We start from the raw sequence: 25,418 nt of genomic DNA on the forward strand, positions 1-25,418 counted from the left end.
ATGGTTTGGATTGCATAACTGTCAGCTTTCATTCAGGAGATAGTGGGTTCGAACCCCACTGTCAGCAGCCCTGAAGATGGTTTTCCATTTTCACACCAGATAAATGCTTGGGCTGGACCTTAGTTAAGGCCACGGTTGCTTCCTTGCAGATCCAATCATCACCATCTGTGTTAGTGCGACGTAAAGCAAATTGTACAAATGCACATATATATGTGTGTTTTGTCAACCTGTACCAAATTCCACCAGGATCATTGGTGACACCCTGCACGATATCAAATACTTTCATTCCTTTGTCATCCACCTCTCAACAAATGATAACATAGGTGCTGAAATACAGGGTGAACAAAAAATGCCGCACGTGGAGGTCGGCATGCGGTTCCTCGTCGAAATTCACGACAAAAGTTTATCTTGCAAAACCTAGTCCCACCAATAGGTTTAATAGAAATGCGAGTTAAGAAACTAGACTCTGGCAACACTATAACGGCGTGCAGCATGGCCAAGCATAGGGCGCATGAACTCGGTGCTCTGCCGGAGCTCTCTCATTAACTCAGTGAGACGAGGTAATGCCATAAATGCCGGTTGTGCGGACGCACTGATGTTCGAGTCACGTTCGCACCAATTTTTTTTTTTTTTTTCCAGTTAATGTATCAAATTGTATCCAATGTACACCTCCACTATGCAATACACTATGTTCTGTCTTACCGTTACAATTAGCTTTATGTAAACATTGAAACATAACATGAACTTCTTACAGACGTAAACGGCCACTTTGTTTCATCCATGGCACAAGTAAAGCCAATACATAGAACATAATAGTAGTGGATACAGTAACATCGTCTCTATCCAATTTGGTACAAGTAAACACAATACAGTACAGTAGGTAGGCTACACTGGATTGAAAAGTAATAATAATAAAAATAACTTAAATGTTTCCACCTTTTCAATACAATATATTCACAAAATTACAAAATTATACGGTACTAGTTTCGACCCATCTAGGGGTCATCATCAGCCGTATTGGAGCAAAGATCTTTGCCTGGTAAGAGCCTGAAAGCACTCCTCCCACAATTCCAGCCCACAGGTGCATGCCAAAGCATGCCTGAAAGTCGCGTTTATGGGTGACGTGGGTTGTGGTCAGACCAGTAATGGCTGTTGTGATTGTTGAAAATACCTTCCAGAGTGAAGCTTCATTCATCACTCCATATCACATTCTTTATAAAATGTTCGTTATCTTCAACTTGTTGCAAAAGCCATTCACAAAACTGTACTCGTTGAATGCTGTCTTTTGGCCACTGGTGTTAACGTGTAATGATATGGATGCAGTTTTTTTTCGTGCAACACGTCAGCAACCATTGTTTGAGATGTCTGGAACTGCCTTGCAATATCATGGGTACTTCGCCGTGGCGATTGGTGAACGGCTTCAAGAATGTCGTTCTCCGTTTGTGGAGGCATTGCTCAAGGGGATGAAAAACATTATCGGGATGGCGCCTTTGAGAGTACCGTGCTGCATACTCGCAAGCAGTAGCAGCAGCTTGGTTATCGGATGCACCCAACACTAAAAGCCTATCGACGTATTTGCTGTTTGGGTACTTCATCAGGAAGCCGCCCTACATGCACTTGACAGGACTAGTTATGGTTGTGCACTGCGTGGTTAGTTGACTCATGCATTCCGTTGAATGGATCACACTGTCATGTGTTCGACTATTGTCATATGACAACAGTATGTCATGCTTACAAACGCAGTTACACGATGGGAACGAGGGACCTGACGTCACACACATAAAAGAAAAAAAGAACGTAGATTCGAGCCATAACTCCATGGTGCATGTGGGTTTGATAACCCAACCGCCTACTCAGTGAGCTGCGATGGCGGGTACGGTAGAGCGGGATGATGCACATTTCTCTATTATATTCCGATGCACTGCAGGATGTGACAGTGTTGCCAGCTTCTCGTTTTCGCCTTGTTTTCCAACAGCACCAGATCTGATTTGGCTATAGAAACTGTTGTCTTGCAATTGGATGAGGAATCGCATGCTGACCTCCAAGTGCGGCGTTTTTTGTTCACCCTTAATAGTATCGCCTTGTGCAAGTGCTGCATTTGAAGGTCTTCAACAACCATGACCTCAATGTCCAGACAAAGTCATATTGACACCAGTACTTCCTTTATGGATGCGAGACATGGAATACTTACAGAAGACAGGAAAAACACTACTAGTGTTGTCTTAGAAGAATTCTTTGAAGAAAATGGTAGGACCATTCAACAAAATCAGTATCGCGGAAGCAGCAAATACTATAAGCATTTAGGCTATGACTATCAACTTTGTTAGGACAGCCACATTATTGACATACCTAAAACAAGTCTTCCAAACCAAGTGATGTATTCTTGATTGAAAGATGGATGACATAATCAGGGAGGACCATAAAAATCATACAAGAAAATTCTAATATAAAGAAGAGCCAAACTGATATCAGCAACTGGGAGGATCACCAGTATGGTGATGTATTGTCTGCAAGGGACCACAAGTGTGACGAAGACATGGATCTGATAAGAGACTGTAGAAGAAAACAAGAAATTCAGAGAAGAAATGGCTACTAGATTTTACAACAAGGAGCTTTGGCAGATTTAATGGGCCAGAATTTTAGCATAACTTGTGATGGTGGTGGTGGTGGTGGTGGTGGTGGTGATGATGATGATGAAGATGAGGTCTATTGTATTAATGAAGTGTTAAACAACTAACGAAAAGGACCTGATGTACAATGTCAAAGTACCTTAGTATAGAAAAGGAAGTAGAGGAAACTAATTTATTGAGGACTTCAGTAGTGAAACATTTGTCAAAGAAAATTTCAGAAATCCTGCATGCTGTATCATCACAAATCAGTAAATTTGACCATTTTATGTCTTTGATTGGTCCGTATTGACTAAGCTCATGAAAAATGCCATGGTTAGTTGTTGGGTCCGTACTGTCAATATTTATTTTAGAATTCATAAGTGTACATAATTTATTGTCACTCATACATGTTTTGAGATATGGCCCACTCTCTTCATCAGCAAACTTGACATCTCAAAACAAATTTCCTCATATTCTAAGATTTTTTTTTTTTAAATTTTTTATTTTTTGCTATTTGTTCGGGGCATCAACCTATGTGGATCTTTTGCCCCTATTCTAAGATCTAGTAATATTAACTTACGCTAAAAACATAGATAATTAAAATCGTAAAATATTATTTTAACACACTCACTCTTTTTCACCAAGTTGTGATCCCATGCAGTCTATTCATTTGCAATAAGAGTTCCACTTCAAGTCGTTTCACTCGTCCAGTTGGTGTCAGTGCGTGATCACTGGCAGACGTCATCCACTCAGTGTAGAGCTCTTTCAATGTAGCTTTGAAAGGCCGGTTCACACAAACATCAAGTGGCTGTAGCATAGAAGTCAGCCCTCCTGGAATTATTGCCAGATCAGTTTTTTCATTACAGTATCTGTAGTATGCTTGTGATAACTGTCCAGTACAAGCAGGCTCTTCTTCTGCAATAAAGCTCCTGGGCGACATTACCACACACGTCACCCAGTCTTCGATTAACTCACTGTCCATCCAGCCGAATTCTTGGATTCATAATACTTTTCAGAACCACATATGGAGGGACATGCATAACATTACCATGCAGCATTGCTTTTGTTACCACCTGTCCTGATCCCTTAATGTGAACCGTATTGTCTAGTGGCAATTCGAAATAAATGGGTGTCTGATCAGCTTTCCCAGTTTGATAAAGCAAATACAACTGAATAATGTGGCGATGAAAGGCCGTCAACTTTTCTTTGTAGGCAACAGGGTGATGTGAAGTAGATGTACGTCTTCGCATATACAATCTTTTTCTCTGATAAAAATTTCTTACTTCCCCACGGCTTGCAGTAAAACCCTTGTTTTTAAGTTCCTTTGCAATCTCTAATGATTTTAGTTACCACATTTCAGTCGATACACCATAACCTAGTTCACATCTTTCAGTCACGTATTTATAAAGCCATTCTTCAATTTCAGGAAACTGTGTGCTCTGCTCTCGGAAAGCTCTATGGTCACCATTACTTTTTAATAAAATTTCCTTCTTCCTCCCATTGTGAATACAAGATTCATCAATATTATATTTTCTGCCGGTGGCACAGTTTCCGATAGTTTCAGCTTCCATCACAACTTTAAGTTTCTCACTCCAGTAACTGAGCACAAATGCTTTATTGAATTCACCACTTTTTACCACTGATGCTTGTTCACTCAGAACACAAAGTATTAATCAACTGCCACACCACGCATTTCCGGTAATGGGGAAGCGAGTGACGGAGCAAGATTTGAGCCATTACCAAGTGATGCGACATGAAACCTCTGTTGCCGCGTTGACGTGTCTTCAGAACAGTACGAAAGGCTTAAACATGACCCGCACCCGAATTTAAGGAGCAATATTTCTGTAACAAAAGGGCGGGTGGTATTCAGGATTGTACAGTATATGATTTCCATTTTAAAACATTTTCATCTATTTTAAAATTATTTTATAAGAAAATAAGGCATTGCAAGTTAGATCCACGGATTACTTTTAATTCATAATCATTTTCATCATCTTCTTTCAAAATAGAGTCGTCATTACATTATAATAATTATTATTATTACATTTCGTTTGATCTCGTACCATTAGGGGCTGATGCCCTAGTTGTTAGGCCCCTTTAAACAACAAGGATCATCATCATAATGGCACCATAGATGTCGTATGTAGCTCTTGGTCTTCTTAATCTATCTCTTCCCAGCCACATTTCTGAATATGTAGTTACAAATTTTAAAACAGAATTTAAACCAGTGTGTACACTTTATAAAATTCCCACATTCAGAAGAGTCTGTCATCCATGAAATATGTGATTAATGTAAGTATAATACATTTGCAATAATTCCTGCTCAACAAAACAAAACATTTCTACACAAGATCACATCATTGGTTTCTCACTTGGATTTTCCCCATCAGTGTTGACAGTGTTATAAAGGATAGGACATCCCATTAGTCAGGTACTTGCTTGAATCCATTTTAGTATACCATTGACAAGGTCATTATACTGTACTTGGTCCAGTTTGTCTCATCTGTGGTGGATCTGTAAAAATCTGCAGATTACATGATTGGTTTGGTGTCCATAAAGCTTACTTCAACTTATTGCAATCATTTTCAGTGGGGTTAATACCTAGAGAACAGTCAGGTCATTCCATTTGGGTTATACCAGCTCAAAAAAGGAAGGTGTTCATGATAACTGCACAAATGGACATGCAATTTACTGTTTGAAGATGAAGTCTTCTCTAAAATATACTAGGGAATATTTACTGTGCTCTGTAGAACTATGAGAGGTGTACAAAGACCCTGCATAATGCTACCCCAGAACATTGGTGAGCCACCACCATGCTGCACATTTTGGACACAGTGCCTACCATATGAGGGATCCATTTAGCATTATTTATTTTCCATCTGTAATGTGCTATATCTTTGAGTTAAATGCTAGACTTAGCCATGGATTTTGAGATTGCAAATAGGCATCATGAACCTGTTCCTAACATTTTGATTGAACACACAACATTCTGTAGCCACTATGAGTTGTGCAAGCTAAACGCTACTTGTTGTTCTAAAACCATTCCCTGTCCAAACCACATTAGATTGATTCACTGCACTTATTGAAAACATTCCCTTGTTCATGTAAAATAATTGTACAGTTATGATCAACATTGTTGATTAAAATAATTCTTGCAATCAAAGACTTACTACACTGTTTGAAATATGACTAGTGCTTCCTTATTGGTGCTGGTGCTAGAACATTAAAAATGCTTCCTACCATATGAGTATGCCTAAATACAGATGTGGTTGTGTTTACAAACAACTAAAGGGTTTTGGATTTCCAGTCTGTACATGAACAGTAACGATATCAAGACATTGACATTTCTTAAAGATATGACTATTATTCATATTGTGCCTTTCACCTTTCAGTCTGTAAGCTTCAGTGAATGAAAGTGCATGAAATTGTACTTTAAATTAAAGTAGTTTTTGTATTTTTAATAGATGCAAATTCCTTTTTAATGTTTAAGTTTCATAAAAATAAAAATCACAACGAATGAGAAAAGAATTGTTCTATTCATGAATACATATTCTTTCACGAATTACTTTGAACATATTATTTAAACGCAAGAATTGCAGAAATACTTCAGTAGATATTGAGATGTAGGGAACAGCTGATCAAGTTTGTCTTCCTTACGGAGATATACCGGCAAGTTCAAGAACTTTGGAGGAAAAGTCTGCTGGCACAGTAATAATTCTTGATTTTAAGATTTTTAATATAATAATAATAATAATAATAATAATAATAATAATAATAATAATAATAATAATCTCAGTTACCAAGTTGAAGACTTCATGAAGTGGTGCCATCTAGGTGGACTGGCTACTACTTTTAACATTTTAATTGTGGTACTATTTAGCAATGAAAGCAGAATTTACTAGACATTTCTTATGTCTGAGTTTATTTAATTTGGTCAGGTGACAGTAAATGCACCATCAACATGCCAACAATGACCTGGAGTGCTAAGATTTTTGACTGTCCTTCAAAATGTGATGAATCACATCTGATAGTGTTCAGGCTTCTCACCTCTAAAGAACTGTGTTTTATCCCAGTATGGCAGCAGGTTTATCAGTTGGAATGTCACATCTCTTCAAGATGCTGGCTAGTTCACTGCTGAGACACTATCATCATCATCATCCTAAACCATCTCCAGTTTCCCGGGTGTGGTATATGAGCCTCCTCCATCTCATCCTGTCCTTGTACCATTCTTCCTCCGCCAACTTGTCCCAATCATGACCTCTCAGCAGTACATCGCTCTTAACTAAATCTATCCATTTCCTTCGTGGCCTTCTCACGGGTCATCTTCCTTCTACCTTTCTGTCAAATTCCTTCCTTGCAGTTCTGTTTACTGGCATCCTCTTCATGTGACCAAACCACTTCAGTCTTGATATCTGAATCTTATTGAGCAGAGAATCATCTATTCCTACTTCTTCTCTAATTTTCTCATTCCTAATCTTGTCTTTCCTGGTTTTCTGGATCATAGTGCATAGGAATTTCATTTCAGCTGCCTGAAGTTTGGAATTATCTGTATTGGTCAGTGTTGTGGTTTCGAGACTGTATGTAAGAATTGGTGTATAATAGGACTTGTACAATGTCATTTTTGTTTTCATGGGTATTTGCTCATCCCATAGCAGGTCTCTTACCTCGTGGTAAAATTGTGTTGCCTTATTGATTCGATTGTTCACCTCGTGTTTTGCTAGGCTGTCATTTGATATAACGCTACCCAAGTACTTGAAAACTGGAACGCTGTCCAGTTGAGCTTCATTTAACATGACTATTGGTTCTGCTCCTTCCCCATACACTTTCATCACCAGCGTCTTGGTCTTGCTGATGTTTAAACCATATTTCTTAAACTCCTCATTCCAGCTTTGTATTCTCTCTCCCAATTCCTCTTCTGAGTCACTCCGGATTGCAACATCATCTGCAAATGTGAAGGCTTTGATATCTCCATGTTCTTTCCTTTTAATAGATTTCATTACTACATCCATTACAATAATAAATAGAAGTGGTGACAATGAGCTGCCCTGCTGCACTCCTCTCTTTGTTTCAAACCAGTCCGACAAACCACATCTTACTTGAATACAGCTTCTGTTCCCACTATACAACATTTTCACTTTGTCCATGAGGCTGTCTCGCACTTGAAGTTCTTTCATGCATTGCCAAATTATTTCCCTTGGTACACTATCGTATGCTTTCTCAATGTCCAAGAATATTAGAAATAAAGGCTTGTTCTTCTCCCAGTATTTTTCCATTAGCATCCTAATTGCAAATATAAGGTCTGTAGTTGACCTTCCTGGTCTGAAACCATACTGCTCTTCTTCCAAAATTGGTTCAACAATATCTCTGATTCTGGTCTCTATTATTTTTTCCAATATTTTCAGGACAAGAGACAGCAGTGTGATACCACGGTAATTAGTACATTTTCATCGGCTTCCTTTCTTGAACAGAAGTACAATGATGCCCATCTTCCAGTCCTCAGGAATAATATTTTCCTCCCATATCATGTTGAGCAGTCTGTAGAGCCATTGGATTCCTGGAATTCCCACTGCTTTCAGCATATCTGCACTTAGTTCATCTATGCCCACTGCCTTTCCTTTCTTCATGCTCTTGAGCGCATTTTCAACCTCAAGCCATGTAATTGGTGGTTCAGTTGTGGTTCCTTGACTTGGCTCTCCTCTATCTGTTGTTATGATTTCTGTATCTCCATTCAGCAGCTTTTTCGAAATAGATCTTGAGTTCTTGTTTAATTTCTCCCTCTTCTTGTGCCAGAGTTCCATCATCACGTTCTATTGCTTTTATGGTCTCTTGATCCCTTTGCTTGTTTTTCACTACTCTGTATAGCAATTTCATATTTCCTCTACTATCCTCTTCCAGTTTGTCTGCAAACTCATTCCATTTCTTCTCTTTTTCTTCCCTTTCAATGTTCTTTACAGCAAGTTTCTTGTTCCTGTATACTCCTTGAAGCCTTTGTATTTCTTGTTCATTTCGTTCTTGTCCCTGTTTTTGGTTTACGTTGTCCAGTGCCTTCTTTATTTGGTTTCTTTCTTTCACCGCTGTTTTCACTCTATCATTCCACCATGGTGTCTCCTTTTTTCTTTTGATAGAACTTGTAACTCCACATAGGTTTTTGGCTTCTCCCACAAAGGTGTCTTTGAAGGTCTTCCATTCTTCATTAACGCTGGTTACTTCACACTTCGGCAAACTCTGTTGAATCCTTAGTTTGTTTTCTTCCTTTATTTGGACTTCTTGCAACTTCCAAGTTTTAACCCTTGGATTTTTCGTAATAAGTTTCTGCGTTTCATTTGTCTTATGTTTGAAATCTACTACCAGCAATCTGTGGTAACTGTCCATGCTTTCACTAGGGATGACCTTTACATCTGTGATGTACCTGCCACCATCTTTATTTGTGATTATGTAGTCAATCAATGTTCTATACTGGCCGTCCCAACTGTACCTTGTTATTCTGTGACTGTCTCTTTTTTGAAGAATGTATTTTTGATTATAAGATCATTTCTTCTGCACAGATCTAATAGTTGTTCTCCTTCTGGGTTCCTTTGTCCAAATCCATGTAGACCAATGATGTTCTCGTACCCAAGTCTGTCTACCCCAATTTGCACGTTTAGATCTCCAATAATAATAACACTTTCCTCATTAACTGTATCTTCCAGGTCTTGCCGAAATTTCTCTTTGTCTTCCTCACTGCAGCCTGTCTGTGGGGCATACACTTGTATGATGGTGTCCTTAGTGTTCTCCAGAGTTTCATGAACATTTTAATGATTCTATCACTTTTGCAGATAACATCAGCTGCAGCATCAGTCCCTTCGTTAATTAAGAATCCAACACCATTTTTCGCTACCTTCTGCTGTCCACTCCAGTATAATTTATAACCTCCATGAAGTGTCTTACTTCCAATCCCTTACCATTTGGTCTCACTTAATCCCAATATTGGTATTTTTCTTCTATCCATCATGTCTAGGAGTTCTTCTAACTTTCCAGTTAATGATAGAATGTTCATAGTTCCAATTCGGTATTTGGGTCTCTTTTTTATTTGGGGTTTCCTTTCAGAATATTGTATATCATCAGCCCTATGGTCATGATACTTTACAATTGTCTGAGAGGATGTGTCAGTCCTTTCTATAATATTCTTTCCGAGGCTCTTTTTCTTATTGAAAGCGACTGTACTCAATACTCTCCTGCTGACTTGCTAGGCCTAACGCATAAGAGGATTTTCTTTCAGGGTTTACTCCCTTAGCCTTTGAGGATGCCTTCCTCGTCCTACAAGGCAGTAGGTTCCATCTGTACACCCCAGAAGGACGGGTTGCCTCTTCCGCCATCTCCACCGTACCGAAGTCCATCTTCTCCGCCGTAGATGCCGTTGAGGTCTTCACCTTTAACCCAAGGCAAGGGCCCTCCATATTTATGACCCCTGGGGAGAGGGGGTCCCAGTATTTTAAAACCCCCAGGAATTGGGCTACCTGTTGGTCCGCGGGTTGTATTGGTTATTTCAACCAGCCCTACATACTGTAGGGGCCCCCTATCCGCCACCTGGGGACACGATCTGTAGGGGTCAGGTTCCCCTGGTTACTTATTGGAAGTTAACCCCACCCACAAGGAGTAAGGTTGTTTTCAGAGAGACACTATCATAAGCCTCCTTTTTAGCACAATGCAGTGACATTGGAAAAGAAGAGATAAGTACCTCCATGTACTAGGAATGCCTCTCTGGGCTTTCATACTTAAAAATCAGCTACTTCAGCTGAGGTAGAACTTGCAAACTTCGGATCAGGAGTTGGGCACTCTACCACTGATCCACTAAAGCAGCTTTTACCCTAATTATACCATCTTTTGTCATTTTCCAAATGTTTATTCCATTACAAATTGAAAATTACTTATTTGGTGTTATAATAGTTACATAAGTACAAAAGTATATCCCCTTTCATATTTTGTTTGTAAGTAGACAGTGTGGGGTGGTCACTTGTGAGCAATTGATTTTCTCTTGAAGGGTTATGTACAAATTGTTTATATGATTTTTCAATTTATTTTCAGATTTTACCACAACTAATGGATAATGTCCATAATGAGCCAAAGAGCAAATCTAATTTATCTTCTGAACATCTTAAATCAAGGGACCAAAGAAGTAACGTGCAAAGTGTAGCTAAATGTAGCTATTGCAGATCTGAACTCTCCGTTCAGGACATTAAAGTATGTGAATGTCGTTCAGTGGCGGGTGTAAATTATGGAGAAAACATTCCAGTTCAGTTAGAAGTGAAAACTAGTGATGATACCTCATCAAGGAACGTTACTGTTTTAGGTGGTAGAATGAGTAATCGTAGGGACCAAAATAGAAAGCAGATAGATTGTGATGGTAATAAATTGGAACATTTATGTGAGTTGTGGGTACATGGACAGTTAGACAATTTTAGCTATCTTCTAGCACTGAATAGTTTAGCTGGGAGAAGATATGGTGATCCTACCTGTCATTACGTCATGCCATGGGTAACGGACTTCTCATCCCGCAGTGGAGGCAATTGGAGAGACATGACACGCTCTAAGTTTCGTCTCAATAAAGGCGATAGGCAGCTTGATCTTACATATGACACTGCTACAGTATCAGCACAGGTATGTATGAGTTTTCTACATATATTTGCTTACTTCCTCTGGGCATTCTGAGGTGGAATCATTCAAACCATCTCTGTGTGCTACCAAAATCTTTGATTACTGGGTTACACCCTATTGCTCTGAGTGTTATAATAAATCTTCATATTCTATCTGTTATGTAGCCACTTCAAGTGGGTGTTTTTTTTTTTTTTTAGAAGGAAGCCAATCTTTTTGATTGTCGACTTTGGTAGCCCTTTCAGACCTGAAAGAAAACTGGCTGTGCAAATTTTTGTTTGTACGTCAAAAACTGACTAAAATGCTCTTAAATACATATATTTTTAGTTCACTCTACAGAATAAAAGTTAACATCTGAAAAAAAGCACCCACACAATTGTTTGTGTCAGGCCTTAATTCACTACTTACAAAAAAGAAAAATTACCTCATTGCATGTAAATATACATATGTACATGATCAGATGTTGTATTTTACAGTGTGAAATAATTTAAAACAATTAAAATCGTTGTTCAAACACAAGTATACCTTCCATTTTCTACAGTGTGGATGAGTTTTGCTTTTACAGCCCTTTTGGCAGCAGCACCTTGTCATCAGCCCTGAAAGAAATCTGGAGGTGTGAATTTTAGTTTATATGTCAAAAACCTATTAAAATGCTCTCAAATACATGTTTACAGTTTATTTTACAAAATAAGAACTATCATGTGTAAAACAGCACCCACATGATTGCACGTGTCAGGACTTAATTCACTACTTACACAAAATACAAAATTAAAAAATTCAGCTCATTACATATGAATATACACATGTACATGATCAAATGTTCTATTTTACAGCATGGAATGATTTTAAACAATTAAAGTCTTATACATTACATTTCTCACAAAGAGTACGAGTTCTGCTTTCACAGTCCTTTTGGTGGCAGCACCCAGCACTCCTGCATGCATTGCCTGTAGGAAAACCTAGCCCGCACAATTGTACATATCAACATTCAAAACCTCATGGTATTACGTACGATGTTGTAAGTTCAAAATTTACGTTCGCTAAAAAATTTACACACTTCATTGATTACATTCTGATATTCAGTCAAGCTTCTAGATTAATATGAATGCAATAAATAAATACTTAGGCATTATTGATTCTTGCCATCTTGCTGATGAACTTTGGTTTTAAACTCTTCTTCCTGCCCCCTGGAAGTCAAGCTCTAAATAAAAACAACTGAAGTACATGCTACGTGTCCTGCACAAGCACTGCAGTGCGGTCTAGCGCCAAGAAAACTTCAAATAAGCTCAGACATGAATAAAATACGAACCCGCACAATTGTGCATACACGGTCTGAAAGAGTTAATATACCAACAGTCTATAGAAGAAGAAATATGCTCACTTCACCTGTTTTAGTGGTTCTGCCACAGCTGACCATCACAGTATTGCTCTCTGTAATGTAAGATGTTAAAAAATAAAAGAAAGGTATGTTTATAAGCAATTTTTGTACAAACATCTAGCCTCTCATATGCAGAACCCTAGGTAATTTTCTTACCAACGTAATACATATGCCTAAACATATTCTAAGATGTTAAATTCAGCTATAGACACAATAGTTGTTAGGCCTATCCCTGAAACCTCTTTGTCATCCCTTTCAATGAGTAATGCCAGGCTTAATTATACTTCCACTACCTGTTCATTTAACAAACATGAAGATACGATTAAGAGAGTTTCTAATCCTGAAAGGAAAGCTTTTGAACAGAAATTTGACTAGAACAGATAATAAGTTGTCCATAGCCAAGGCTAGAATATATGAGCTGGAGAGGATAGTAACATAAGTAGGAGCAATGAAAAGCCTCTAGCAAAATATGTTAGCAAAAAGCAAATACTCATAGTAAATATCAAGTGGAAAGTTTCAAAAAAGAATGTGGTACAACAGTGAATTTCTCTTAGACAGTGTACTGTTGAGGATTAAGTCCCCTAAATTTTATAGACATTGTTTGAACTGCAGTTTGTTGCTTCTTCCTTCAGAAGTTCATTTAAGATGTTCGCTGATGGGTCTGAAATGTTCTAATAGCCTCTTAAGTATGTTGTTGATGTCACTTTACAATATTTCCATGAAGAAAGTGACTCAAAAAAGGTTAGGAGTGCTATTTTTTGATGAAGTAAAATTGTGTGAGGAGATAACTTTCAATAACATTTCCTGAAAGCTGAAGATTTTGTTGATCTGGATAATATAAATCAAGGCATTCAAAACATATAATTAGCAAATCATGATTTAGTGTTTGTGCCATTGTTATACAACTGGATCCAACTTGTGACCCATCTATGAAAGCAGAAATGCTACATCTGGAGATATTTTCACCAATATAATAATTGAAGTAAGCATTCAGTTAGAATATGCTGATGTATAATTATTGGATTCACATCTGATTGGCATCCATCAAATAAAGCAGCAGGGAAGTTTTTAGGCATTAGTTGTAAAGCAGAGAAGATTAAATGCTGTGTACCTAACCCTACTGATGATGAAAGAAAATATGGGCTTTCTCTGATGTAATACATATGCTAGAATGTATACAAAATTATTTTCATGATGAGAGACAATGGTTTTCAGTAGGAAAGAAATTAAATTCCACTTTTATAGACAAATACAGCCGCTCGCATAAGTATTCGTTTGTCTGCCCTTTTCATATATTGAACACCAAGAGTACATTACAAAGCTTAAGGTATGTTTAGAAAGAAGTAAGCAGTGGATATGCAATATATACTTACAATAATAACGGCAGAATATACACTCTTGCAGGTCAATACTCTTTAATAAAAAATAATTAGTGTGGTTAAGCTAGGAAATGGCAATGCAAAAGTATTCGTCCACCTTGTGCACGGTCTTGTATAACGATCACGGCTTTGAGAAAGTCAGTCGCATCACCAAGCTCAGCCAATTAGTGATGCGGACAGTGTTAGTGAGTGAACATCTAGTGAATGCCTCAAGTACAATGGTTAAGATAAGGAAACGAGCTGTTGTTGAACATGAACGAATTATCCAACTCCACCAAATTGATGATTATTAGAGAGTATTTGCCGATAAAACAGGAATACCGCGAAATACAGTCGCAAGTATCATTCAGCGATATAAGACCAGTGTAATTGTACTCAATAGAACAAGAACTGGGTGGCCAAGAAAGCTGACAGCAGGAGAAGAGTGAAACATTATACGCACTGTCCAGCAAAATTCCCATGTGTCTGGACCTGTGCTTCGAACAGATGTACAAATCTTCACTGGGAAGAACATCAGCACAAACACCATACGACGTGTGTTACAGAGCTGTTTTGCAGGGCCGTAAAAGACAGAAGAAGCCCCGGGATGAGTGAGGTGAACTGTAGGAAGAGGCTAGCATTCGCCAAAGATTACGTTAGAAAGCCTTCGGCGTTCTGGAAACACGTGTTGTTTACTGAGAAGAGCAAATTCTGTTTATATGACTGCTCTGGAAAGCAACGTGTATCGATAAAGAAGAACGCCGGGCTCGAAAATCAAAGTCTGCAACCAACCGTAAAATATAGAGAAGGTTCCATTATGGTATGGGGGTGTATGTCGGCGGCTGGGGTAAGTAACTGCCATATAATACCTGAACGGATTGATAAGATGCTGTATTTGAATATTTTAAAATAACACAAATCACCCAGCGAAGCAAAATTAGGTCTTGATAGAGGGTACTTCTTCCAGCAAGAGTACACTGCTCGTGTTGTTAGGGAATGGCTACTCTACAATACACCTCATATGCTGCAAACACTCCAGTCCCCAGACTTAAACCACATAGAGCATTTACGGGCGGATTAAAATGTAAACTGAGCAAGCAGCGTATTATACATAAGGAAGCTTTGAAGCATTACTTCATAGACGAATGGCATAAAATAGACCCGTAAGTGATAGAAAAGCTGGTGACATCCATGCCAAAAAGCCTTCAAGCCGTGATTGCTTCCAAAGAACGTTCAACGCGCTGCTGATTCTTAGGAAATGACTGTACATCCTCGAGTTCTTACTGTGGACGAATACTTTTGCAACGTGACTTTTCTGCAAGCATTGCGATTGTTTTTTATTATTTCCAAATGCCAGTGCTTACAGTGCTATACATTATGTTCTCAGATGGTCAGATGGCAAATAAAACATACTATTATTTGATTATCATTAACTTCTTCATGATATTGGTGCTATTGACCATTGTCCTCACATGACGTACATGGACGAATACTTATGTGAGCAGCTGTATAGGCCTACTGTATGAATATGGGATGTAACAAACACAGCAGGAGTGCATTTATATGCTGCCTTCGTAGGTTATGCTAAAACATTTGACAGAGTTAACAGAATCATATCAATGAGAAAACTCTCCTCTTCTACAGCTAATAGTGAATATATTGAGTTTCAACCTGATAACTATCAGTGATGGAGTGGGTCAGTCTGGACTTATTACTTAAACAAATAGCGTTATTCAAGGAGATCCCCTTAGCCCAATGTTGTTTAATCTGCACACTCACGATGTTATCCAAGAGGTTGTCTCAGAAGAGATCACAATGCAACTATATGCAGCTGACGTGATCCTACTGTCAAAAAACAAACTGATTTTACAAGGAGGATTGGACAGGTTGTATGTATGGTCACAAAAGAACGGATTAGAAATGAATACAAGCAAAACAAAGATTATGAATTTAGGCGTGGAGGGAACATATCACAAACAGATATCTTATCTTGTGGCAGTGATCGCCTGGAATTGGTAAACTCCTATAAGTATTTGGGAATAACCTTAAAAGTAATAGGGAAAACCTTCAGCAAGCATATAAAAGAAAGATGCACAGCTGCGGTTAACACAATCTTTGATATAAAGAAAATTGAGAAACTCTCGTTAGGAATAGCTTTGTGCCTCTTATATATTAAGATAGAGCCAATTGTCTGCTATGCAATCAATAAGTTATGGCTTATGCCTGCAAACTTGAAGAGGCTGGAGGCAGTTAAAGCTGCATACTTAAAACAAGTCCTATGTCTATCGAAAACAGCATTGACCTGTAACAGTGTAAATATACTTCATTTTTAGAATTAAGATCTTTTCAAATTAGCTGCATTGTGTCTGTACCGGGCGGTACACCTCTACACCGTTTATTTAAAAGTTGCGCCAGTTGAAACTCCTCTTCTGGAGGAAGGTTGAACTTTATCTATTCTATTAATTCTCTACTTTCTCAGAAGATGTCACCACGTGGAAAATTTTGAGTTTTTGAACTGTGTCACTTTTGATGTGTTTTTGTTTAGCTTGAAGTAAGAAGTGTGAACTTTCTCTTCTAGAGGACACTACTGAAGATCAACAATAGTGCAACCTAGTGCGGAGTCAAAGAACTATTTTGTTGAAGAAATTTTTATTTCAAATGTTTGTTCTTTGCTAAATTTCTTTCTGTTATTGTTTAAGTTGGCTGTATACCCCTCTCTTTCCCCTTGTTTTGCATGTAGCCAATCCCGAATTTCTTAAATTAATTTCTATCCAATCAGATGTATCTTCCCCCCAACTTGAATCGATTGCGGGGTCCTATCCAATAAAAACATTGTGGGCGGGTGTTTTCATTCCCCTAACGCCTAGAAACTTCCGCGAGAGTATATAAACTGCTGATTTTAGGGTCTCCGGGCCACTTCTGTTCCATCTTTCAGTGTATTAAGTACATAGCAGGAGGCGGGAAGCGCCTCTTTCTTCTTCTGCCGTTCAACACCAGGTAATGGCCTATTAATAACTTCTTTTCTTGCTAGGTCGGCAGTTTAACACTCGCGGCGGGTTCGAAGCATTTCCATCATGTAACCTTTTCCTAAAATGTAATTACTCTTTTCATCTTTTTCTTGTAAAGCTACATATTGGGATAAAGAGTGCTACCCTCTCGAGCTCCCACTCACATTTGTTTTGAGGTGAACTTATTTTCTCAAACTATTCTTCGTTTATGTAATGTAAAGTGTTCTTCTCTAAGTCACCTCTGTAGTATGGGATTAGCCCTTGCGTTAGCGGCCCAGAGCCAGATTAGGTTTTAAAAACAAAGTGTATTAGGAGTGCAAGTTCGCCTCCTCTCAAATTGTTATTTTAGAGGTCATGTAATCAACCTTCTTTTCATGTAATAGACCTCCGTAGGTTGGGTATTTTACCCCTGTGAATACGTCCTTAGAAGGACAGCTTGAAGGTAGAGTTTGGTGTGGCCTTGTGATAGGCTTACAATTTTGAGAGCGGATCGCTCTTTGAAATTTGTTTCTGTATGCCTCGTGCAGGCTTTATGTGTAATGTTTGGAGCCAGTGCTCCTGGGCATGAATGGGGTTTCCTGCCCCTTGGCTAAAAATTTTTTTTTTTGGAGTAAGGCGGGGCTGATTGCCCAAGAGTTATGAAGTAAGGGCACTGAGCCCGAATCCAGTAATATTGTACCTACATTTTTGCTACTCTGTACCTGTTATGATTGTTATCTCTTGTTTTTGAAAAGAAAATATAACCTAGTTAAATTTTAAATTAATTTTACATTGCACGTTAATTTCGTAGCTTGAAACCCATTCACACCCGCACCTTCTTTCACCTCTACCTACCACGGATATCTCCGTAACAAGTGGTAGCAGAGCGTGGTTGAATGGGTCTCAATTTAGCCCCTTTTGACGGCTAAACATTGCTTTGATTCGAACTCTAACAATTTTCTCAGTTGCTGGAATTTTTGAGTTTTTCAAAATTGTTCTGTCATCATGCCCGGCCCTCGCGATGTTCTCCTCCTTAACTACTTGCGCAAAGAGGAGTTGATATACGAGTTAACTATCAGAAATGTGCAATCTGGAGGCACGGTTGCAATCGACACCAACAAGCTTAGAGAGTCCCTTGATTTGCCCATTTCCATCCCCAATTTGGGAGAGAAAGAAATTGATGACTCTCTTTCCACGATCGTCGAGAATATTACTGGGCTAGCATCTGTAGTCAGCTTTTTTGATGAAAACGATCCGTCTCCTAATCAAATTAAGCGTGTGCAAGGCAGGCTGTATCACTTTGCAAATAGAGTTAATGATCTGTTGTCTCTAAAGGTGAATGACGTTCAGAGGAAGGACGCTAATACGCTCCTTGAAACTATTTCTGAATTGTCTAATAAGGTCACTCAATTGCTAACCGGCGAAGTTCCTCCCAAAACTGATCAACCCGCCACGGTGAATGTAGGTAACGAGGAAGAGCCTCCTCAGGGAGAAGTCAATAGGATAACCGTTGCTGCTCAAACTATCTCTGCCCCATCGAACAACGAATCTGAACGCCGTGCGTCATTGGGTAACATCCGCTCTGAATTAACTTCTTTGCCATTGAAACCTTTAACGACTATGTCACCTGGGTTCAGTAGCTTGCCTCATCCATTGGCAATGTTGCTTAGAGGTATCTCTAAGTTTTCCGTCAACACCACCAGTGATGTAATTTCATTTTTAAGATTTCTAGTGGAATTTCAGGATCATGCTCTTGTTTTTTCTCTTTCGCCATGTCAAATTTTGCAAATTATCTATCCGTATGCTATTGGTATTCTCTCTGATAAAATCGTAAGAGCCATTGCCGAGCAATCATCTATTGAGGATTTCCATGCCCATTTGCTAGCTAACTTCATCCCGGCTAGGGCCAGGTCCTCCCTGATTCAGAAGTACTATTACCGTGTACAGCGCTTGGATGAAAACTTGGCTGATTTCATTCAAGATATCAAATTCTACACTAGGGTGTTTGCTCTGCACTTTCCTGAAGATCAGATTGTGCAGGCTATTGTAGAAGGTATTTCGCCATCCTACAGGTCATATTTGTGTTTCGCGGCGTGTCCGCAAACCTTCTCTGAACTTGAAGCATTGGCCGTCTCAGCGGAAGGAGTTAGATACGCCGATTCTTTGCGTGTCGCGAAAGAACCCCCGCCTTCCTTTAGTAACACTCGGCCTCCACCTCGCCGACCAGTCAATCCCCGTAAATGTTATGCGTGCGGGTCGCCTGACCATCTGCGGAATAAGTGTCCCCTGATCAAGTCAAGTGGGACAAGGAATGGAGCAGGGTCATCACAAGGCTGTTTTAAGTGTGGGGCCTTCTCACATATCGCCAAGAATTGCCCAAACTCAAATAGCACCCCCTCCTGCTCAACTTCTGGTGCAAATTCCAGCTATGCCAATAATAAAAAGTGACTAGTGGCGTCGGCTGAGCCGACTAATCCATCTTCCCGAGACTTAGCCCCTAGTAAACAGGTTGTAAATGCAGAGAACGACCAGCCTTCAAATTCATCTTTTGAATGCCCTAAAGAGTGTCTTAGGATTGCGGCGGATACCCCCGCACCTGTTCCTTTTCTTAAGATTGAGTTAAATAACGAGCCTATAACAGCTCTCTTAGATTCAGGCAGTGTTTGTTCCATTATTTCGGCTGATTGGTATTCTAAATTGAAATCTGTTTGTAAACTCCCTGACTATGTCTCTTCTCCTGTTCAATATGTTTCGGCTAATTCATCTCCATTAGAAATTCTAGGTTCCTTACATGTCAAAATTCGGGTTTTTAAATTTACATGGAAGATCAAATTGTTTGTGGCCAAGCGTTTGTCTTGCCCCATCATATTGGGAGCGGACTTCATTTCTCACACTGGTCTTGTGCTCGATCTCCAGAGTAGGTCGTGCACATTCAAATTTGCGTCCAATTGTAGAATTCCCTTGTTAAAGTGTAATTCTGTATCATGTTCATCTATTTCGCCTACCCAGGATGAGATGTTGTTAGACCTTAGACATCTACCTGAGGAGCAGGCTGATAGTATTCGGAAACTGTGTCAGTCGTTTCCCGAGGTGTTCTCTGATACTCTTGGTGTTACTGACCTTATTGAATACAAAATTGAGGTCACGGATTCGATTCCTGTCCGTTTTCCACCGTATAGGCTATCTCCACCTAAAATGAAGGCTCTGAAAGAAATCATCGATCAGATGTTGAAGGATGGTATTATTAGGCCCTCTAAGTCAGCGTATTCTTCGCCTATTTTTCTAGTCCCGAAACCCCAAGGAGGCTTCAGGCCTGTCATTGATTACAGGGCTCTCAATCGGAAGGTGGTGTTGCAATCTGTGCCCCTTCCCGACCTTCATTCTTGCTTTTCATGGTTTCGTAAGGCCAAGTTCTTCACCATCTTGGACTTGAATCAGGCCTATAATCAAATTCCCCTTGCCGAAGAGTCTAAACATCTTACAGCGTTTGCCACGGACTGGAACTTATACGAATACAACCGCGTGCCTTTCGGGCTCCCCACGGGGGCAGCTGTGCTCACTAGGCTACTAGATAGGGTCTTTTCCGACATCAAATTTGAGTACTTATATCACTACTTGGATGATGTCGTCGTATTTTCCGAAACCTTTGAAGAACATCTAGATCATCTGCGAGAAGTTCTGAATCGCCTTCGTAAGGCTGGGTTAACTGTCAAGTTGTCCAAGGTTGCCTTTGCTAAGCCCTCTATGTCATTCCTAGGGCATATTGTGTCACCCGATGGGGTAGCTGTCGATCATTCTAGAACACAGGCCATCCGTGATTTTAAACCTCCTAAGGACATCAAAGGTATCGCTAGATTCATTGGTATGGTGAATTTCTTCAGGAAGTTTATTCCTAACTTCGCTAATAGAGCGGCGCCCTTAAACCTTCTTCGTAGGAAAGGCATCAAATTCGAGTGGGGACCTTCTCAACAAGCCGCTTTCGAAGATCTTAAATTAGCTCTCTGTAATGCCCCTGTACTTGCTATGCCTGATTTCTCGAAGAAATTCATCGTCCAAACGGATGCGTCGTCGTCAGCTGTAGCTGCAGTCCTTCTTCAAGAGACTGAACTAGGGAGGCGACCCATCGCCTATGCGTCTAGGACATTGTCGGCTCAAGAAGCCAAGTATTCCATCTATGAGCTCGAAGGTTTGGCAGTCTTATTTGCCTTAGAAAAGTTCCGTCTCTATCTGGAACACGTTAAATTCGACCTGGAGACAGATAATCAAGCCTTAAGCTGGGTCTTAGGTAGGCCGCGTCGTACTGGTCGTATAGCCCGCTGGGCTATTCGTATTTCCGCCTTCCAGTTTGATGTTAGACATATCAGAGGTACCGAAAATGTTGTTGCTGATGGACTCAGCCGTATGTTTTCTAACGACGTCGAGACCCATGAACCTGTCGACAGTTCATCACCTTCCGAGTCCATACTATCTGAGGTTAATGCCATCCTAACAGATGCTCCCATGCTCTTTAGGGATATCGAGAAATACCAACGTGAAGATCCGACGCTGGGTCCGATAATGGAAACCCTTTCTTCTGGGGAACATGTCGTCCCTTATGTTCTGAGGAATGGTGTTTTATGTTGCCCATCGAGGCATGATAAGATGATGAAGGTTGTCGTGCCAGCGGTTCTTGTGCCTATGATCTTCAAGTATTATCATGAGACCCCATTAGGAGGGCATCTTGGAATCTTTAAAACCCGTGAAAAAATTCGTGAAATGTTCATTTGGAAAGGTATGGACGGTGAAATCCGTGAACTTGTAAAAGCTTGTAAATCTTGTTTGCTTAGTAAACCCACCATGTCCACCAAGGTAGGCCTTTTGTCTTCTCATCAAGCGTCGCGCCCCATGGAACGCCTGTATATTGATTATGTGGGACCCTTCCCCCAGTCAAAGGGTAATGCCAACAAGTTCATCTTTGTGTGTGTAGATGGTTTTACAAGATTTTCCTGGTTATTTCCGACTAAGCTGGCTACCGCTCAGTCAACCATTACTTGCTTAAATTCTATTTTTGCTTCTTTTGGTCCGTGCCAATATATTGTATCTGATAATGCTAAGGCGTTCACATCAAATTTATTTCGTAAATTCTGTTTTGACTTGTCCATCTCTCATGTAACTACTTCTGCTTATTACCCTCAACCATCTCTGGCTGAACGGGTTAACCGTAATCTCAGGTCCGCACTCATTGCCTATCATCATGAAGATCCTTCCAGGTGGGACACGTCCCTGCATTGGTTAGCTTTTGCTTTGAATTCGGCGGTCCATGAATCACACAAATTTACTCCAGCTTCTTTGATGTTCAAGTTTGTTCCCAACTCGCCGCTCTCTAACCTCTGGTCTTTGAATGACATTCTACCCGAGACAATAGATCCGGATAACATTAAAGATCTTTGGAAGAAGGCTAAAGCCAATCTTAAAGTGTCTCATGAAAAGGTTAGGGAAAGGTATGATCGTGGACGGAGACCCACCACTTTGAAGGTAGGTGACCAGGTTATGGTCAAAAATTTTGTTCCCGCGGGCAAGCTTGCCCCCAGATTTCATGGGCCTTGTATCATTCTCGATTTTCTTACGCCGGTTACCTTATTGCTAAGTAATCCAGCCACCGAGAGGATATTTAGAGTTCACCTGTCCCAGGTGAAACCGGTGTAATTTCTGTGTTAACTTGCTTCATATTATTTTGAAAGGATATGAAGGTTATATTTTTTTTGAGTTTCACTTTTAAGGCATTCTGCCCCTTCTGTAATATTTTGGTTTTAGATGTAAGCCTTGTGTAAAACCTGCCCCGACCCGTTAAACTGCCATCCTGTTCTTGCCACGGCCATTACCACGCTCCCGTCTCCTGCTCCTCCTTACACTGTGGCTTCATAATAGTAAATGCCATGGATATCTACACGCCGCTGGCCCCTCAACCTCTCCACAAGCCTGTACCCTCAAAGAAGATGATAGTCCACCACAATTCTGCCGCCTAGCTTTAATGTTTCAGCGCCCCCGCAGCCGCGCAGCGCCGTGCAGCGACTGGGGAGGGGGATGGGCCCCCTCCTCTCCAGCGAGGACGACATGTGAACGGCGAGCCGGAGCTCTCCTCCCGGCCAAGGCTGATGTGCGGCGCACGACCTGCTACATGCCCGCAGCCTGTATCTGTTCACCGCGGGCGCGGCGTACTTCAACACCTCTGCTCCCCTCATAGTGCGGGCGAGCGGTATCTCAGGGTACTTGAGGGGTCCGAGCGGCCTCCGTTGGACGCAAGCTGCAACGGCCGGTCTGGCCATCCGACTCAATCTACATCAACTACATGGACAGTCACCATAAGCAATAACTACACTTGGGAATTCAACAACAATATTTGGTGGACATTGCAAAATTTTTCTTCACCTTTAAGTATTAAAAGTTTATCTTCAGAAATTCAAATTCTACAAACATAAAGACTTTCATTCACCTGCAACAACAATATTTTGAAACTGAATTAAGAAATCTTGTAAATGCTTCTGCTATCTATCTTCGTATCAACATCATTACTTGGACTTTGTTTCAAACTGATTTCATGTGTCACCCCTGGAGGAACTTTTGGGGGGGGAGGTCTGTACCGGGCGGTACACCTCTACACCGTTTATTTAAAAGTTGCGCCAGTTGAAACTCCTCTTCTGGAGGAAGGTTGAACTTTATCTATTCTATTAATTCTCTACTTTCTCAGAAGATGTCACCACGTGGAAAATTTTGAGTTTTTGAACTGTGTCACTTTTGATGTGTTTTTGTTTAGCTTGAAGTAAGAAGTGTGAACTTTCTCTTCTAGAGGACACTACTGAAGATCAACAATAGTGCAACCTAGTGCGGAGTCAAAGAACTATTTTGTTGAAGAAATTTTTATTTCAAATGTTTGTTCTTTGCTAAATTTCTTTCTGTTATTGTTTAAGTTGGCTGTATACCCCTCTCTTTCCCCTTGTTTTGCATGTAGCCAATCCCGAATTTCTTAAATTAATTTCTATCCAATCAGATGTATCTTCCCCCCAACTTGAATCGATTGCGGGGTCCTATCCAATAAAAACATTGTGGGCGGGTGTTTTCATTCCCCTAACGCCTAGAAACTTCCGCGAGAGTATATAAACTGCTGATTTTAGGGTCTCCGGGCCACTTCTGTTCCATCTTTCAGTGTATTAAGTACATAGCAGGAGGCGGGAAGCGCCTCTTTCTTCTTCTGCCGTTCAACACCAGGTAATGGCCTATTAATAACTTCTTTTCTTGCTAGGTCGGCAGTTTAACACTCGCGGCGGGTTCGAAGCATTTCCATCATGTAACCTTTTCCTAAAATGTAATTACTCTTTTCATCTTTTTCTTGTAAAGCTACATATTGGGATAAAGAGTGCTACCCTCTCGAGCTCCCACTCACATTTGTTTTGAGGTGAACTTATTTTCTCAAACTATTCTTCGTTTATGTAATGTAAAGTGTTCTTCTCTAAGTCACCTCTGTAGTATGGGATTAGCCCTTGCGTTAGCGGCCCAGAGCCAGATTAGGTTTTAAAAACAAAGTGTATTAGGAGTGCAAGTTCGCCTCCTCTCAAATTGTTATTTTAGAGGTCATGTAATCAACCTTCTTTTCATGTAATAGACCTCCGTAGGTTGGGTATTTTACCCCTGTGAATACGTCCTTAGAAGGACAGCTTGAAGGTAGAGTTTGGTGTGGCCTTGTGATAGGCTTACAATTTTGAGAGCGGATCGCTCTTTGAAATTTGTTTCTGTATGCCTCGTGCAGGCTTTATGTGTAATGTTTGGAGCCAGTGCTCCTGGGCATGAATGGGGTTTCCTGCCCCTTGGCTAAAAATTTTTTTTTTTGGAGTAAGGCGGGGCTGATTGCCCAAGAGTTATGAAGTAAGGGCACTGAGCCCGAATCCAGTAATATTGTACCTACATTTTTGCTACTCTGTACCTGTTATGTTTGTTATCTCTTGTTTTTGAAAAGAAAATATAACCTAGTTAAATTTTAAATTAATTTTACATTGCACGTTAATTTCGTAGCTTGAAACCCATTCACACCCGCACCTTCTTTCACCTCTACCTACCACGGATATCTCCGTAACAGTGTCAATGTACATTAATGGTTGTGTATGATGTAGGGGCAGAGGCACTTCTTATGTAAAGGGTAACTTGTGTTCAAACTCTTTCACTCATCATGTACAGTACGTATTGGTTTGATACCTATGTAAATTTCACTTACTATGTGTAATAATAATAATAATAATAATAATAATAATAATAATAATAATAATAATAATAATAATAACTGGTCTCAAATATTGATATTCAATAATTTTCTGATAATTGAAGTCCAGATTGATGTGGTTTTGTAGGCATATATGGCTATTAGCAGCTAAAGTTTTCTAATGTTATGATGAAGCGAATAATAGGAGATCTTCGGAACACATGC

The 25,418-nt window shown here is 39.9% G+C and overlaps 1 protein-coding gene across 1 annotated transcript in view; it reads left to right on the forward strand.

Moving 5' to 3' along the window:
- Wdr81 (WD repeat domain 81) overlaps positions 1 to 25,418 on the forward strand; it is a 340,798-nt gene that overhangs the window by 81,870 nt on the left and 233,510 nt on the right. The window contains exon 5 of the mRNA XM_067149985.2: positions 10,674 to 11,246. Within this exon, the coding sequence (XP_067006086.2) occupies positions 10,674 to 11,246 (573 nt within the window). The remainder of the gene's footprint in view (positions 1 to 10,673; positions 11,247 to 25,418) is intronic.

The sequence above is a fragment of the Anabrus simplex genome, chromosome 6 (assembly GCF_040414725.1).
Source record: "Anabrus simplex isolate iqAnaSimp1 chromosome 6, ASM4041472v1, whole genome shotgun sequence".
NCBI classification, from domain to species: Eukaryota; Metazoa; Arthropoda; class Insecta; order Orthoptera; family Tettigoniidae; genus Anabrus; species Anabrus simplex.